At 38.5% G+C, this 18926-nt stretch overlaps 1 protein-coding gene across 1 annotated transcript in view; it reads right to left on the reverse strand.

Moving 5' to 3' along the window:
- Positions 1 to 2125: 2125 nt before the first annotated feature.
- SHISA9 (shisa family member 9) overlaps positions 2126 to 18926 on the reverse strand; it is a 167017-nt gene continuing 150216 nt past the window's right edge. Inside the window, exon 4 of the mRNA XM_069870367.1 lies at positions 2126 to 2515. Within this exon, the coding sequence (XP_069726468.1) occupies positions 2145 to 2515 (371 nt within the window). The 3' untranslated portion in view covers positions 2126 to 2144. The remainder of the gene's footprint in view (positions 2516 to 18926) is intronic.

The raw sequence follows: 18926 nt of genomic DNA on the forward strand, positions 1-18926 counted from the left end.
GTTAACAAGTATTAACACGGGTTTACTTACAGAACATACAGTTACTAAAATATTTCCACATAAAATATGCTCAAGTTACACGAAACCTGTGTGAATTAGAGTGCAGCTGTAATGTGTATCTAAAGCATATGGAGTAACAGCAACATTCCATAAAGGGTCAAATTAAGTCAGCCAGTTGTGAAGGCAATAAAGATTAAAGGAATAAAAGTAAGATAGTGGAGAATCTGGGTTGTGTGCAAAGTATTTGTCCCGTGGGCTTCATCCACTTCTGATAGTCTTGAAACGTATGATCATACAAATTAGCAGCACATTTATGGAGAGATGCCGGTGCTCTCAGGATGCAAATCAATCTCGGTATAGCTAAAAAATGGTCCCTCCAATTAGCCACGTTTCAAATTCTTAGCCCTTGCGTCCTTGACTAAGAAGCAGCACTGCCAGTCAGCTGAGTACAGTAAGAAACGCCACTTCCAGTTCTTCTTACAACATAACAGTTCTCACTCCTCCCTGCATACTCTTCCAAAACTAATCTCCAGAAGGATTGACAGCTGGTGAAAACACAACTGTAGTAAGATAGCTAGTTAGCGTTTAGCCAAATGACTTGTTCTGGGGGAAGGGCAGGAATTTAAGTGCATTGACTGCCATCAGGCTGTAGCAGTACCGCCGTCCCATCCCAGCTCTGTTTATCAATCTGTGGATGTACCTTTACAGGCTCAGGACTGCAAGTCTACTACCAGTGCCCAATTCAAGAGCGGTTTTACACATCTGAACAAGGCATCCTGCTCATCAGAACCACAGTCAAGACCACGAGTCCAATTGTTTGTTTAATTTAAACCCAGATCTCTTTGACGTTTGAGGCTAGTCCATCAGCCTCTTCCACCAAATAGTCCACCAAGACGGAACGCCACTATAGAAAGCCAAACGATAGAGACAATATACCATATAACATTTAGTTGAACTACAAAGAACTACTATGGCTAAAAGCAAATACAAAATGAGAGACTAGAGGGAAAAGTTTAAATTGGGAAAATGGAGGGGCTAACTAAATAGTCTTGACTGTGCAACTGCTGCATGGAGATGTCCGGTTTCCCTTCAGGACAAACAGAGGAGGCTGAGCAGGGCCAAACCCTTGTCATCCTTAGCAAAACATGAGGAAATAGCTTAAAGGAACAGAGGGGTCACTTTGAGAAACAAGACTGTCATTGAACAATAATAGTACAGTAAAGGCACCACCCACGCTTAATTTCAGTCTGAAGCAGTTGAAGATTGGCAAAACATTTAGGTGAAGAAAAAGTCCTGACAGTCTGCAAAGTGAGAATTGTTACCATCTGCCTGAAAACAGGAGGACTGAGAGGGAATATTCTGATGCCCTTATTCCCCCAGCAGCTTTCTGTGTCATATGATATGTCTCTTCTGATTTTAGAGGTTCCCAAAAATTTCAAATCAAACACAGTAAACTGAAATAAATTCTTCTGTTGTTTGTTATCTTCCGGCAGAATTCTCTACAAGCCAGAAAGGTCCCATATGCTCTTAATCATAACAGTCTTCATAAATTCCTTGTGAAAAAGTCTTTGTCCCTTATTGTGTATATATATTTTTGCACTTTCTATAGAATGGTGTGAAAGTACCATAATAGATGTTAGGGGTTGTACCAAGATGTTTGCTCTTGGCTTTTCACAGGTCTACTGATTATTGATAGGTTTTATACAAAATTCCTCTCTGAAATAATATATTACAGTATACTGATCTCTCTTTCTTCCTCTGTCTCAAGGCAGGAACATAGTGTAAATGTTTAAGCAGACATAAAGTTTCTCTAGATTGTGCTACTTCTCATCATGGATTTTAGTTTCAAGTAAAAAAATTTAATCACAAGGGTTTGTGTTCCATTGTGAAATACAAATGGAGTTTATAATTCAACCTTCAGTGTGTATTGCTGAGCATTATTACCCCGCTCTTCGGCCTGCAGTTGGCTGGATACCAAGAGTGTCCAGGCAGAAGTTCTTTCCTTCCATTTACTTTTTTTTTCAATTTTATAGTTTTAAATTTTATTTTTTGCCTTTCAGTTGAGCGTTTGTGTTGTGTGTGTGTATTTGTGTGTGGTTTTTAAAGGATTTTATTTAAAAAAAAAAAAAGAGAGGAAAACAAACTTAAACAGTTACTTCCGTCTTGCTGTTAGTTATGAAGTATGGCTGTGGGCCCAAATAATGCTGGCTCCGAGTTGTCAATGGGTCGCTTAACGTTGGGTCTCCCATACCGTGCTTCCCCTTGTTTGTGTATGCTTGCCGTCTAAGAGACTGGTCGTTGGGGTCCCAGGTCTTGTAGTGGGAATTGTAACCTAGTGGGTGTGTGTGGATCTTGGCGATTTTGGACTTGTGCCCGTTCTGTCTGGTGAGGCCACTGTCGATCGTGTAAGCTCTCTCTTCGTCTAGACGCACTGGATGGAGCGGCAGGCTCCCCTTGGCAGCCAGTTCTGCAAGGTGTCGGCGTTTAGTGTAGAAGTCGTCATTGACTTTGTCAGCTATTTGGGTTTAAGAGGAGGAAGGGAAAAAAATCAGTTGGATACATGAAATAGTAACGCAGTTTACAGTAGATCGTGCACAGTTACATCTGTGAACCATGTACAATTACATCAGTAGGAGAAATCTATGCCAACTCCTCCTGGCCCTTATTTTCTGTGTGTGGTATATTTTTGGATGCCACTAAGCTAGGCTTTTCGTATATGCAGACAAAATCCTGTTGCCTATAACAAAAGACTATTTTTGCCACAAATCATTTAAGTTCTGCTGATATTTACATTACGGGCACAGGTCCTATGAGTCTTACTGCTGCTGATCTCACACAGCATAGGAAGTTTAGAAAGTGGTCAGAGATATACAGACTTTCTGGGAAATACCAGGGCATCTTAGGGTGCCCTGTTGTATGGGAGCACATCCTTTTAAATGCGAAGCGTCACGTGGGTGATTAACCAAGCCAGTTTTGGGTCCAGTGGTGTAGGAGGTGGACTCCTTTAGGCTGAACAATGCCTTGGGGCAAAATAAAGAATGGGATCTGTTCTTCTAAATGGGTCGAAGTTCGCTGAAGCTTTATGGGGTTGAAAATACTTAGGGTTGCTGAAGGTTGATTGTTTACCCGGTGATTTTAGAGACAACTAAAATCCTGAATTCCAGCTTCTGACGTAGTTTTCTGGAGCTAGTGTCACTAAGAGATACAGCAATAGCCCTGCCAGTAAGTACTGCACTGCAGTTCTCAAATTAGGATTTTGCCCTCTGTGATTGCCTGGACAAGTGTCTTGCAATGCATCCTTTTGCTCAGTTTGATGGGTGTTATTGCTGGTGTTTATTTGGCCTTGCTTAAACTTATGAACCATGCTCAGGAAGCTAAGGCATTCTGCAGCAGTCCAGCAACTCATTTAAATTTTCAGACTGAGTATCAGGTGCTTCAGGGGAGTTTAACTGAATTCCATTTTTTTTAAGATCTTGCCTTTTACATAAAGTGGCTTCTTTTTACCCCCTTCAAAAATCTACATTTTGGTTTAAGATAGTACCAAATGTGTAGATCAGCTAACACAGTGGTGTGTTAATTAGCAGTGGGGTGCTTTGAATATATGATTGTGTCAGCCTGGATTTTACTTTTGCTGTGCCCTGGCTAGATCCATCTGTTTTCCTTTTGCTGTGCCATGTAAGGCGTCTCTGCAGGAGTCTTGTGCATGCAGCCATCGTAGACCTCAGCTCCTCTGGCCCTCATGATGAGTAGGTTTTTAGTTCTCTCTACTGTTTTTGTTTATTTTCTCTCTTTTTCTCTCTCCCCAGTATTACTTGGAGGCTATTGTTTCAATCAGAATTTTCTCCTTATCTCTAGTTCTAAGCTGGGTCCTTACGTAAGGCAGTGAAATTCCCATGAGAACCACATTAATCTTCAAGATCAGGCTTCAGTTCTACATCCCCCTTTGTCCTGGCCTCTTAACGTGGAGGAATATTACTAAAAGCAGTTGCTGTTTATCATCTTATGACATTTTTTGTATAATGACTGTGTGACTGGACTTTGCTCTTAAATCTTTAATTTTGTCATTAAAGAGGTGTTTCCTCTTCAATGAACTGAAATTACTCTTGCCTATGCTGTAAAATTAGGCCTTGCGTGTGGTACCCATCTCCATCTGTCTCTTTTTTAAGTTATAGCATGCAGGTGTCTTCAGTTTTAAACAAATCACAGAATGTATATAATTGCCTATTCTAATTTTAGTGTAAGATGTGCAGTTGTTATTGCTGATAGACCTGTAATGTGTTGTTGAGAGAATCTGCTAAGTTCTGCTTTGATTTTGGGGTCAGTTGTTTCATTTAGAAAAGCATATTTATGGTATCCTGATCGTAGAATCATAGAATGGTTTAGGTTGGAAGGGCCCTTAAAGATCATCCGCTTCCAACCCGCCATGGGCAGGGACACCTCCCACCAGACCAGGCTGCGCAGGGACCCAGCGTGTTATGCCAGCTACTTTAAAAATCAACTGTGAATCTCAGAAAGTTCATTTTTCTTCTTAACTAGTCCCTATAAATATTTTGTGGACTTTAAACATGCAAAGAGACATTTTGGACTTACAGGATGTATTTAATATGCGACCTGGGGTACATGACTCAACTTTCCTCTGCTTTGGTTTCACCAGCTGTAAAGTGAGCTGTTAACACATTGGAGGAGGTAGTTAAGTGTTATGAAGATTATTTTCTGTTTGTAGACTTTACTGAGTTTTTAGATGAAAGATGTTACAGAAGTGCATTTTGCATTGACTTCTGTATATATATATCAGTAAAATAGGATTTTAAGGTATCACTGTCACATTTGCAAAAGGAGTAAAGAATTAGAATTGCAAAATTGTGAAATGAACAACAGTAAAAGCAGGGCTTTAATTCTGAGTGTTACTCCTTGTGTTCCCTCCCTCCAATCTTGGCAGCTAATCATACAAATGTTCTCAGTTTCAATATTTTTGTAAGATTTTTCTCCTTTAAGATGATGCACCCACAGATTTAGTTACTGTTGAATATGTTCATCTGGAAAAAAATGTTGAAATACAATTTTTTTTTTTCCAGCCTAAGGGACATGTTTGGGAGGGGACAAAACTTGGGCTTTTGTTTTTGCTGTGCATGAAAGGAATAACTGAAAAAATATAGAAACAGTCTAATGATTAAAAGCAAGACCCCTCTCTTCTAGACCAGTGCCTTAAGCTACAAAGAGGCTTTTCCTTCCTTTGTCTTTCTGGACTATCAAATCTTGAATTTTCTTCTGTACCACAGCACAGTTTCATCAGGACGTTAATGTGTGTGGGGACCATCCCAGCAGAAACTGAGATGCAGCTTGCTGGGTAGGGAATGTAGATTTAAATCCCACTCAGTCGGAGCAGGTGTACAACTATGAGCCTCTTGTCTAAAAGGCGGATCACTCCACTTCTCACTCTTACCTAAATCCAGCGATGCCTTAAAGAAAGTGACCACAACTGTCAGTTTTATTTTGAGCCCAACTTGGCCAGTATCGATGTCAAATGTATCAGGTTGGAACCCTTGCCTTATTCCTTGAATTTTGATTTTGAAAGGAGATGGCTTGGGATAGCAAGGTCATGAGAATGCCTGAGAAAATCCTAGGAAAATCCCAGTGCGTTTAGGCTCAATTAGATGAGATGGCCAGAAAGGAATATTCCAGAAAGGAACATACTTCTTCATAAGCCACAGTTGTATAACAAAAACAAGTACACCAGTGAGTTGCTTAGAAACTAAATATTATATCATGGATGAAAAATTATTTTCTTGAAAACCAGTGGCAAAAATCCTTCTGGCTCTGATAGGGCCAGGATTTCTCAGCGTGCTTATTTGAATTTGTATTATCTGTGCTGAAAGGTAGCCCTATCACTATGAAATATTGTTCTGCTCCCTAAAGTAAGACGTCTTCTAGATGGCTGGGTAACTGCTTTTGGCATAAAGGGCCAAGTGAACATGCATTAGCATTGTGTAATGCTTTCTTTTTCTTGTAAAATATTGCACTTACAAGCATTTCTGTGTAGAAAGTAGAGGTAAATAAGGAGGTCTTGGGTAATTCTGAAGCAGTCCGTAAAATAGCTCTGAATTCTTGGACCACTTCTTACACCTCTTTGAGAAGTGTAGAACCCTGAATGACAGCTATGTCCTACAGCTTTTGTGAAAGTATGCACCTAGGAGTGGAGGGAAAAGCCTCTGAAGTGAGAGGGGAAAATCCAAAAAGGAGTGAGCCTTATAAAAGCATTAAAGACATTTGAAAAAAAAAAAGCTTCAGAGCTTCAGTTGTAGCTTGCAGTCAGAGTCAGGAGATACAGAAGCATGTGGGGAATATATACCTGTTTCTCAGTAGATGTTTCACAGAAGTCTTTGTTATCTGAACATATTTTAAGAACTAGTTTGTGAAACGCAGAGTTTTATTCTAGCCACAAAGAGACTGTATTTCAAATTTAGGGCTAGATATACAGAAAGCAAGCCAATGGAAATTGCTACGGGACAGGATAGCTGTGAAATTACTACAATGACACACCAGATAACAGCGAAAATACCCTTACTGCCTATTTGTAGGTGTTTTCTGTGTAACAGTAAAGCTATTCCTATGTAATATTTAACAGTTTATAACAAGACTCTGCTTCTACAGCCATGATTTTGCTGAGGCGTTAGTGTAGTTACCTGGAGCTATGGGAACCTTGTGCTTCTCTCTCTAAGTAATGAAAGTGAAAATGCAATGAAAGACAAAAGGGTAATGAATCAACAACACAAGAATTTTGCCCAGGGAAATACTAGGATGCCGCCTTTGGTGGTGCTGTTGTTTATCCTGTCTGAATGTTTAATTACTTATTCATTTGCTTTTCTAAGCTGGCATCTAAGACAATATGTTCAAATGGTTCCAAGATAGAAGCCAACTCTATGTGAGAGTTTTTGCTGAAAATCAAAGGAATATCATTTCTACACTAGCACAAATGCTTTCTTGGGTGAGGGGGGAAAAAATCCAACATGGATTGAGTTCGGAATAGCTATCCCCACACATGTATTGTTTTTAATATACTCACTGAAAAGTAGGATTCATCCAGCAAAGCAAATAAGTAAACACCTGCCTTTTGAGTGAAGGTGTTTGTCAGCCATCACAGAGCGTGGGAGAATTTGCTTTGCATACCATGAAGTCTATTGAAAAACAGAATTCCGCTCGATGTTGCAGGGAGACGTGGTTCTGTTCATGTAATGCCAGCAGTGGGTACGATAGATCTGTATGTGGCCAAGCTACTTCATGGCTGGTCAGTAGCTGTTCTTGCCTCATGGGCACTGCTGTGGCCGTGTGTAAGGTGGGGCCATTTTAAACCATATTAAATTTTAAGAAATGTTGAAGGCCATTTAAAATTATTTTTTCACCCCTCCTTCTCTATTCTTTTATTGAGCTCTGAGGATGCAGAACTCAGCACATGGGCTGCATTGCATTGATTTCTGTCCTAAGTATTTGTCTTTTGTCCTGCAGAAGTTCTAATGCCAGTTTGCTTTCAGTTTAGACGTACTGAAAAGGATAGTATATTATATCTGTGGATTCTTTCTCCTGAATTTTATTCCCTGTTACTGATAGAGGTGAAGAAAAATACATGATGCATAGAACCACCATAAATTGCTTGCATTATTTTAGTAGAACCTACTTGTTGAGGCCCTGTGTTATTGCTCTCCTGGTCCCCTTTGCCACTTTATCTATTTACTCATTTCTCAGAGTGATCTAGAGTGAGACTAAGCATGAAAATACATGTCATATCAACCTTTTCTTTTATACACATTGTTTGAAGGGAGCTTGTCCACCTCCAGACACAAGACTGCATTTTGTTTTCCCAGTGAAATAAAAGTCTACTTGCATGATGAAACATAAATATGTAGGCCCAAACATTTCTTCTCTTCTATCGATTACTTCCATGACAGTTTCTGAAAGGCTGGAGAGGCCAGAATATTTCTGGGTTTTGAAATGCATTAGGAATGGTTTAGAATAGGAACATAATTAGACTTGGTAAGCAGAGCCTCCAGTCTCGTCAATGTTCTCTTCATCCACTACAGGCAGCAAAGGCTGCTGCTTGGCTGGGAATACTTGAATATATTTAACTCCTCAGGCACCAGGCATCACGTGTAGTATCACATCTACCAGGTTACAGTTTCCTGGAACACAGGAGTAGCCACATGTCTGTGAGCAGACACCACCCCTTTTTCTTTTTACGAACATTCATTTACTATATAAGTTTAGGCAGGTTCCTCTTTGGACATATAAAACAGCTTTTCCAGTTGGGCTTTGTATACTTGACTGCATTGATTTACATAGTATAAAATTGCAGTATTTATGATTCAAGTTTGCAGTGATACCATGATTTGATTTTGGTCAAAATACTTCAGGCACAACACGCTGTATCTAATGTAGAGTCCAGTGATATGCACAATACTTGTATCTAACCAGTGTAAGAAAAACAGAGCTCTTCTGATATACAAGAATCAATAGATTTTGTCAACTTGAAAACAAATGGTGGCTACATCACGGTAAATTAAAATTACAATTGTAAATGTTTTCAGAAGCCTTGAAATCTGTTGCATGGAGATAGGCAAAGATCACACTACTTTATTTTATCCTCAAATGGTTTAACATTCTAAATTCAAGCATCAAGATGTTAAATTGCTGGTTTGGTATCGTGCAATGAATGATAAACTTGAGAATAAATAAGGTTGCCAGTTCTATTCTTGAACCAATGGATGGAATTGTAAAAAAGTCTGAGAGAATTATGTATTCAAATCTCTGACATTTCTTTGAAAGTACAGCCAGTAGCTGTCCTGTAACTCTAAATCTGTTTTTTCATTATTTTTTTTTCCTAAAGGCCTCTAAGCTCATGTCCTTTCATAGCTTCTACAATGGCAAATAAATACAAAAAGTTCCACTGTGAAATATTTATTTCGGTTTATCTCATTTAGGAATATTTATCAGTTTGAGTTTTAACTAGAAACCTTATATATGGTAAGAAAACTCGCCTTTTGAAATAGAAACTATCTAAGGAGTCAGGCTGTCATGCTTAACTTCTGAATAAAGCATGACTGCAGCATAAAGTGATTATAGAAATGAGGGTTTGGGTTGCTTTCTAAAAATGCTGTCCAAAGCCAAAGAGGTTAACACTTAGGAGATTTGCTTAAAAGGCTTCTTCCACTTCTTCCTTCAGTAATCTTGCTTGCTTTTTCACTGGGTAGTTTTTAATGCTTCTCAGGCAAATCAGTTAGGACAAATCTGATTGTGTCAAAAGTTTGCAGCAATGCTTTCATATATCAACAATAATATGAAATTGTTTGTAACCTCTCTGGTCGGCGAAGACCTTCAGTTTGTTTAAAGGCAGGGTTCCTAGCTATTCCAGGAGGATAGCGTCATTGTACATTTGCAGAAAGAGTGAGCAGTCATGTGCAATAACAAGCGCTGCTCCTGCAGTCAGAGCAGTTCAGGCAGCCCGCGCGCGGCAGTGTCCCTGGCTCCTGGGAGGGGACTAAAAACCAATTGGACTGTCCTGCCAGGCTGCACAGTGACTTGTATGTGGGTCACAGTGGAAAAAAAAAAAAAAAAATCAGTGTTCTGCAATGTGATTCAGCATCTGAAAATGCTTGTTTGTTTTTCCTTAAGGTGTCAATTTATCTTATTTAACGTTGACTGAAAAAGCTGTTATATTCCTGACCACATTTATTTGTAATAACTGCTCTTAGCATGAAACTAATTTCATTTTTGAGCACATTGCTGTTGGCATTCTTCTGTGTGCTGAATTTCATTTACTTTTTATTAGCTTTTTTTATTTCTTTTAGTATACTGCTGGTTATAACTCTTTAACATGTCTGAATTGGCTACCAATATTCCTGGTTGTGATGACCTAGAAAGCTGCATGAGGATAAAGAAGACCCAGTTCAGGTCTCTGAACACTTAATTAAGATGTATTTTACTGCTGAAATAAACCCACGTTTTTCTATCTTTCAGCTGGTGTTGTACTAGATTTACACCATTATTTCTGAATACAGGGTAAGCCCTGAAAGCTTTTTGAGTCATACTGGTTAAATGAAAAAGAGTCTCAGTGATGTAATAACTATTTTTTGCAGGAGTTATTTTTGTTTGATCTGTTTCTTAACTAATATAATTTAAAGAGTTTTTAGCAATCATTCCAGATTGAAGTAATTTTTTTCCCCAAATTGTGACATAAGTTGTTTCTATTAGCAAGTTATCTTTTTCTATTCATTTTGCCAGAAGGAATCCTTTTTGAGAGAAAGTTATTAAGCAAGAGAAAAAAAATTAGGAAGTGATTCCATGGCTGTATGTTCACACTTTCAGTTCTGGATTTTTTCCCCTTTCCTTCTCTCCTGTCTCTCCTATTAGACTGCATGGCTTTTGTATTATTAAAGGCTTCTGCATAATTGTCAGAGGTTTCCAAACCAGAGATGTGAGTCACACTGAAATGGAATATTGTTCCCTGGCAATTGCCAAACTTGCCCTGTCAGAAGAAAATCAGTATTGTAAGGTTTTTCATACAGACTGGGCAACCCCAAAGGTAAAGCAGAACTAAGGCCTGCTCTGAACCCTCCGAGTGGCCTTTCATATAAAGCAAAAGCATTTGTGACTGACAGACAGTCAAGCAAGAATCAATAATGAAGCTCACTTCAATGAATATTTAATAGCACACACAAGACTTCAGCTGTGTTGGAGTGTTCAGGTCCTACCTCTACCTTTTTTCCTAGGAATTGCAATCATAACCATCGATTGTGAAAATGAGAACCAACAGTGCTGAGCTACGAATATTCCTCTCCCACTGTGGCAGGTTCCTCACAAGTGAAGGTGAACTTTTCACAGGAACACCTTATGTAGACTAGAAAACTTTGCAAAGTTTCCCACTATAAAAATTACCTCTTGTCCTTAACATTATCATTAGGATGTGACAAGCTGATATTTTTGCAGTGATTTTTTTCTTTTGAGTTGATGATGTAGTATCTTAGCTGCTATGTATCAGGATATTTTTTTTCAGCTTCTCTTTTCCTCATATTCTTTTTCAAACGAGCTGTCAGAGGAAGGACTTCAAGAAAAATTAACTATATGCATTACAAATTATGTTATTGCTCTTCCTCCCTCCATGCCTCAAGCCCTTTGTGATTACAGTATGAACGTGTAGGAGTAAAGCAGTGAACTGTATGGCTTTCATCTGTGTAATTTCTCTCTCAAACACATTTCCTGTCTTTACAGCACCCTTTGCAGAACCAAAATAGCAGATAACTGCTGCTATTTATATTGCATTATTAACATGGGACTCATTCCTATCAGTTGTCTTACTAGTCTTCATTGGTATTCGTGGGTCGTTCTGAAGAACATCACACTACTGCAGATGTCATATCCATGTACAGACCTAAAGAATGTTAAAGCTTTAGAGTTTCTGAATTTGATTACAACATCAAAAAGAAAGATACTATTTACTTAAGTAAACTTGACTTGCAAAAAAGTAATCCTTATAACTGCTGAAAATTACCAAACCGAGCCTGAGTGTTCATGTTGCAAGCACTGTGAATGCAACAGACTTGAATGAAATAACTCTGTTGTCCACACAGAAGCAGATTCTGATGTGATTGAAGAAATAATACTTTCATACAAAAATAACTTGTCTATCAATAGAACTATTAGAAATAAAGTGTAAGTATAGGAATTGTAGTCTGTTTCTCACCGAGTTTGCTTCTCAAACCTGAAATTCCTGAGTTTACTTCTGAATTAAGCATATTGATTGTAGTAGGATTTCAAAATTGTACTCAGGCTTCATTCCAGTATTTTTGTTTTCTTTGGTCATTTCTTGGGAAAATTTGAATGAAAATCCTTCCTTAAAAAGCTCCTTTTCATTTTCACCTTTTGAGTTTTAAAAAGAAAAAATCCTAGTTCAGTCGTTATAACCTGATTTATACTTGCATATTGTTTGCATGATAGACTACTCAATAAATAAAAGTGGTCCCGAAAATCCTCTAGGCAGAGAAACTTTTAGTTTAATTCAAGAAAATTCTCATGAAGATTTCTTCCCCAGAATTCATCCAAAGCTGACACTCTGAAATTACTTAGAGCTCTAAACTCAGAACACTTTCTGAGCACTGCAGGTGTTTAAAAATGGTGATAAACTAAAGACTGATTCTCAAAATCTCTGTTAATTTTTTTAAAAACCATTGGGGGAGGGGGTTTGGGTCACCAATAATTTTATGATCATTTGGTGCCTCTGAGAACCACTTGCAGGATGTTCCATGGTGAGCACTTGTATGGAACTCCTCTTGCAAAAGTTTTGGTGTAAATGATGTGCACAGCTAATAGTCCATGAGGAAAAAATGATTGGAATATGTTCAGAAAAAAGAGTGCAATTGATGTGTAGGCTTCACAGTGTGAACTGTGAAACTTACACATCAGATTAAATCTAGAGTTTAGCTTGGATCCCACAGTGTTGCTATTTATCTACAAGTATTCACAGTTGTTTACATTTCTTTATGATCAACTTCCACTCTTAAATAATGTATTAAAAAGTTTGTATTGCAGAATATGTAGAGGTAGATACATGTTTATAGTGTAAAAAAACCCAGGTTACTAAGAATGATGTTTAAGAAGGGTTGCCAAGTGAAAATGCTTAACACTGTTAGACTTTGTCTTTGTATGAGCTGAGCTTTGTTGTTAATGGTTCACTTTTATTTAGTGGTATAGCCTAAGCGTAAAGTTTCGCCCACTCATGTCTTCATATCACTTAATGTGTAAAATATCTCTTGCATAATTCATTAACATTTCATAGAAATAGGTTTGAATAACCCATGCTTCATTTAAATTTACTAGCTCCCTTCCTGTGGCCATTGCTTATCTCAGTAGATGGAAATAAAGCTGGTTACGTAAGCTTGTTGCCTCTGAACGCTGTACTTTTCGGAGCCAAAAGACAAGCAAAAGACAGGAGATAAACTGAAAGCATTAGCATTCTCTAGCAGTCAAATGGACTCACATTACTGTTATTTTAGATCTGCTCATTTTGTGTTACAAAAAGACAGGAAATTGTTTTATGTTTAATTTATAATTGTTATCGCTTAATAAGGATTATAAAAATCAACTGGTTACCAGAAAGCCAACCTAATTTTTAGTGGAAGGATTTGAGTTCTCTGTGATGTATAACTGCAACTGGATTCTGGAATGGCATTTATAACCTAAACTTCTATGACTTTATTGGTGATGGTTTTATTCTCACTGTTTTAAAATACATGCTGATAACAAGAAAAAAAGGCTGGTTTTCCATTGTAGGGAACATGGGTGGAAAGAATATCAATTTCAAGAACAAGAATTAAGGATGCACAGATTTTAATTTCCTACTTTGGCATGCAAAATAGATAAAGTATTGAATAGATCCCTGTAAACATTATTCATCCACCATAAAACCAAATTCACTAGGTCTGAATCCAACCCAGAAAACTAAAAATCCCAAGATAGACCTAAACTAAATGGACCTGGAGATCAGATTTCCTTTCTGTCACAAGTTCAGTGTGTTTCTAAAGTCTTAAAAGTGAAACAAATTAGATAGAAATGTTAAGGAACATGATATTTCTGGTGTTGTTACTGCTTCTTGTAAAAAAGGACTATTTACATTTTCCTCCCACCAGCCAAGGAATTGCTTCTGCGAAGACCAGTGTCTCCCCGAAGAGTTACCTTTTCACAGCTCTGTATTTGTTAGAGGACAGCATGGGCAATGGCTGCTGGGATGCCTGATTACTTACAGCAGAATCCTCCAGCCTCAGAGACGTTTTTTCTTTAAAAGGCTGTAAAATAATGTCAGCAATACAGCTGATCTTGCTCAGGGTACTGAAGTTTTGCACAAAAAACATATACTATAATTAAAATATCCCTCTGGACACAGAAATTAGTTTGCTGGATGATAAAATAGGGAAATATTTTGATCAAGGCTCTGTGAGTGCTTTTTATTTACCTATGACAGAGTGTCTGTGGGTATCAGAAGCCAAATTCATAAATAACAGAAAAATTATTTAGTGAAAGCAAGAGAACGTCTTGAAAGTCTGTGCACACTGGGCAGGATGTGAAGTTTGGGGCGTGTCAGCAGGTGGTCTCGGTGGAACAAGTAACATGGGCCCTTGATCTGCTTGAGAAATGGGAGGGCTGAGGAAACTGCTAGTTCAGGGGTTGGTAAAGCGAGGTTTGCTATTGAGTGCTTCTTGGCTTTTCTCCTGTGCCTGAAGGAGAAGCAAGGATTAAAGTAGGAAGACTTTCTTAACAAATGAACACTCAAAAGCTTCAACTTCTCCAGCCACACTGCGCTAGGTAAATAGTATCAATAAAAAGATAACAAGCTTTTATGTCATACTTCCTTGAGACGTATCTGTAGTTCCACTGTCAAATTGGGCAGACTACTTAGTCTGGTGTTATCAATGACACAACTTACCTCTAGATACAGAAATTGTTAACTGAATCACCCTCTGGATACGACCAATGAGGTATTTATCTGTACTTCCCTGTCTGTTTTCATGGTGTTAAATCCAGACAGCTACTCCAATGTCCCAGATTTTTTTAATCCATTTTTGTGCAACTGCTTACGGAAGTAGTAGCTGAAAATTTCTTTACTCTTTGAAATGAAAGCACAATTCCTTTTTAAGCCTTCCCGAGAAACATTAGTATTTACATGTTAGTGTAACAGTGTGGTTGGTATAGGAAAGGGAAGTACAAACTTTCCTTTGTACAGGAGGAAAGTACAAAAAAAAGATACAAACATATTGTATCCAATAATTCTGTGGTACTGGGTTTTCTAAAAGCTGACTGTATCAACTCCCATGAATGGACATGCAGACCTTTTTCCGTGTTATGTGTTTCCATTTCTCCAGTCATAGTATTTCTTCCCTGTCTTTATGCAGAAGCACCTGGGGCAGAGCACAGTGAACAATAGGGAATGGTACATAATCTCATCTTTTAGTGAAATAGGTATCAGATTTTTGGGGGGCAGTTGTGAAGTCACATCTGTGCTCATGAAAACAATCTTGTATCAGCATAACGTTACAATCAGTTTTGTGAAAACTGAAGAGCTGAAGCTTAAGAGAAGGCACCACCGCATTTCATATCATACAGGAGGATGGTTCAAAGGTACCACCTGAGAGTTAGCCTTATGGCGATCTTCCCCTTTGGATCCTTCTGTGTGTGAAGATGTAAAGGAGAAACAAACTGGACATGCTTTCACCTCACATGCTTCACCTTTTTGCAGATGTTGCCCTTTGCGCTGGTGCACTTGTGACCACAATATTTTCTATGCAATAACAGTGACCTAAACAGAAGATATTTATTCTTTGAATGTCATATTTGCAGCATCTCACTTCAGAGTTTTGCAACTGCAAGCAGAGCTAGAGCACTTTCTGGTGTTTCCTTTGAGATCAAAGAACTTGTGAAGCTTCAGGAAATGCTGGGAGCTGTAGACTCAGGCATGTGATGGTGAGTCTGCTGCCAATTATATCCTCCTTCCAGCTTCACTTTATCCAATCAATTAGATCTGATTTCATACCACAGGAGCCTACAACACCCGGTATTGCTGAAGGCTTTCTGGGCCTCAGTTTCAGGGGAGAATTCTGTCCATTTGGTTTAGTGTGTTTTGGCAAAAATTTAAACTGGTTGAGTTATCTCTTCTTAAGTCACGACCAGTCAGTTCCTCTGAGGTTTGTATGTGTGTGTGAGAGAGAGAAGTAGTAGGTCATGGGAGAAATACAAAGTCTTGTTAAAATGTAGAAGAACTTTTATTCTCAGTTTTTACAGATATGTCTGTACCTGTCCAGCAACTGAGTGGTCTTTCAGTCCTGCAGGACTTTAAAAACTTACTTTTTATTTTTTTAGTTTTTGCAAGAAGTTTAAAGAAAGTTATTCACTTTGTACTCCCTGAAACTCAGGAAACAAAAATAACTGTTACTGAGGCAGGCTCACAGAACAATGAGTGACTGAATAAATGTAACTAATATGTCAGAAGAGTGAGGCCAATTTGAGCTCTAGGAAACTCATAACTAAATAACAGCATGGACTCCAACTCTTGCAGCTTAGCAGAGTGGAATTTGAAATCGGATTGTTCATGCATTCTGAATGAGTGTTGGAAAAACGTGTATAAAAATTTGTGATGAGCTACCTTTATATGTCCTGGGACTTGAATTTCATGAAGGTGTTCACGTACAAGGTCTCCATCCACTTGTAGCTTTAGGCGTGTCAGGTTTGCATAAGTGAGCAATAACCATTTAAGCATGGAGTGAAAACATGGTTGTTGAACTGGAAATAAGAATAATTTATGCAGAAAAAGCTCTTCTTACACTTTCCACATTAATAATCAAATACCACGAAAGCACTGAAGGAATCCAGGATCACGTAATCTCAGATGACAAAAGAATTGAAGCATCTAAAGACTGGATGTTTTATTGCCACAAACATTCAGAGGCCACTTCTGGTGGGACTGCTCTTAGAGCTCGTTACCCTTTTCCCCCAGGTACAGGCTGACTTTCCTTGGTGCGGCACATTTAGCACCGGTGAAAGAAGATTCTCTGACTCAAAAATGGACAAATGATAGATGGACTGAATGCCCCTGTCGGTCAGATAGGTTAGAGGTGCTAGGAGATGGATTGTTTATCTGTTCTTTCACGAAGTCCTTGTTCTGTCTTGTTGTGAAGGGGTTCTTTACCTTCTGCTGATTATTCCCTGGTAGTGTATGCATTAATGTAAGAGAATAAAATTTTGATGCAGACCAAAAAGTAAACAGTAACTAACCTCAACTCACTGTTACCTTGTTGTACTCCAGGCACTTATATGAGAATATACAATAGACACAGAATGTCCTTGTGTTATTCAGAGACATAAATGCCAGGAGACAGTAAGAAGAAAAGGAGAATTTGGTCAGTAACCACTGGCCAGTACTTAAGGAATTCTGGAGGCTGCAACGAACAAAGAAATTCCTCACAAGAAATGAGGAAAATGTCCTCTTCCATTGAGTGTGCAAGGGCTTGGCTGTGCAGTTTGAACTGGTTCATGTAAAAGTATTTTGTTTTTTTTAATAAAACAGAGCTGGCCTTTTCAACTCTCTCCTCCCCTTTTGCACTGAATCAGACACTCTGCAATACACATGTTGCATTGCAGACTTGCATGAGCAGTCTAACTTCAAATCACACTCTGCTAAGCTATATGATTTGTATTTTAAGATGGCTTTAAAATAGCTTCCTAGAGATCAGCTTGGCCTCGCAAACAATGTATCAGTCCTTCAATAATACAGTGTGAATTGATAGCGATGGTGCTGTTGTCTCTTGTTTTCACAAGTGCTTGAGTCTTAGGTACTGAATTTAGTGCAGGTCCTGAACATGGTCAAGAGCAGAGATTACTGTGACTCACTAATTTTTGATGAACTGAATTTTCACAGCAGCTAGCCACTGAGCTCTGAGTAGCTCACAGCCAAAATTCTAGGACTTCTGTAGTTTAGAAGAAAGCAGCTGTGTGGAGATGAATTTAATACTGCCTCTGGTAAAGCAACACTTTTTCAGTTATCTAAACTTCTTCCACTTATGGCCACATTATGAGGAGTGATATTAATATACTATTGCTACAGTTGCTACAAAGCAATAGGAATGCTTCCTCCTCCACCTCCATCCCCCATTAAAGAAGCTAATTAAGCACAGTGGACTATACACAAACAATGGGATCATGCACAGCAAGAGGCACTTAAATGAATACAGTTTGCCTCAAGTGCATGGAGAAACATAGAACACATTCCTTATTAAATTTCCATTGTGGCAAATGAATCCACCCTCAAGCCACTATCAGTGAACGTAAAGGAAAATGGACTATACACGCTTATTAATCTACTATGTGGATCAGTAAACCTGACTCTGAATGCTAGCGTACCAAAAATGCCATTGCCCCATGATACAAACACCAGGTCATGGTGAATTCAGTCTATGTCTGTTTGTTCAAAAGATGTCGTCAGGTTAAATTTATATTGGTGGACCTGATGTTGGCTGGTTATTATCTCCTCTCAGAGGTCTCATAAAGCCAATATGAATTCTGCAATGTGCAGTCTGGCTAGTTTGATGTTAGCCTGGTCGCAAACCCAGGTCTGGCTGGCATCATGGCAAAACTGCTTTGTGAACTTGGGATGCACTGATGAAGTGCCTCTTGGGAGGAATTAAGGCCTTGAGTGTCTGAAAGTAGTTAAAAATATAGCGTATTTAATTGTTGCTACATACATCTAGACAGTAGGTATGAATGTATACCAGCTTCAAAATCTCTACTGTTTTCTGCTGCAAAGTTTGGATAATATTGCAGCACATTTTTGCTTTTCTTGTGAAAATTCACCTCCATCTGAAACTTCACTGATGTGATCTGAGACCAGTGGATCTACAGGGGAAAAATAGTGAGAAGGGACAGGAAGAACAGGGAGAAAAATACAGGAAGATGACGCAATACATCTGGAAATCCCTGAAAGTTCATTTTAATTTAGTTTTAGTTTCTGAGAGGCATTATACAGCTTCTTGAGCTGAAGTGCACAATCTTTCAAGGTTGATTTAACTGTATGGTTACAATCTAGCTGCTTTAAATACTTAGACACCCAAGAAATGTCTTAAGTTCTAATTTAATAATTCTAAAAAAGCCAAATACATTCAGTGGCTCTTGGGCAGATGAGAGAAGTTTCTTCTGAGTGTTTCATGTCTTGTTTTATTATGCTTAAGTACCTTTAGTCTTAATGATGGGCTTGACCTAAACTAACATCTGCAAAAGAAGCCTGATATCAGTGCATAAATCGGTGATAATCACCACATCATTACACAGTATCACCTTTTGAAGAAGGAATTGTAAAGCTACTCTGTCTCATTCAAATCCAGCCTAAAGCCATCAAC

The sequence above is a fragment of the Phaenicophaeus curvirostris genome, chromosome 16 (assembly GCF_032191515.1).
Source record: "Phaenicophaeus curvirostris isolate KB17595 chromosome 16, BPBGC_Pcur_1.0, whole genome shotgun sequence".
Classification (NCBI taxonomy): Eukaryota; Metazoa; Chordata; class Aves; order Cuculiformes; family Cuculidae; genus Phaenicophaeus; species Phaenicophaeus curvirostris.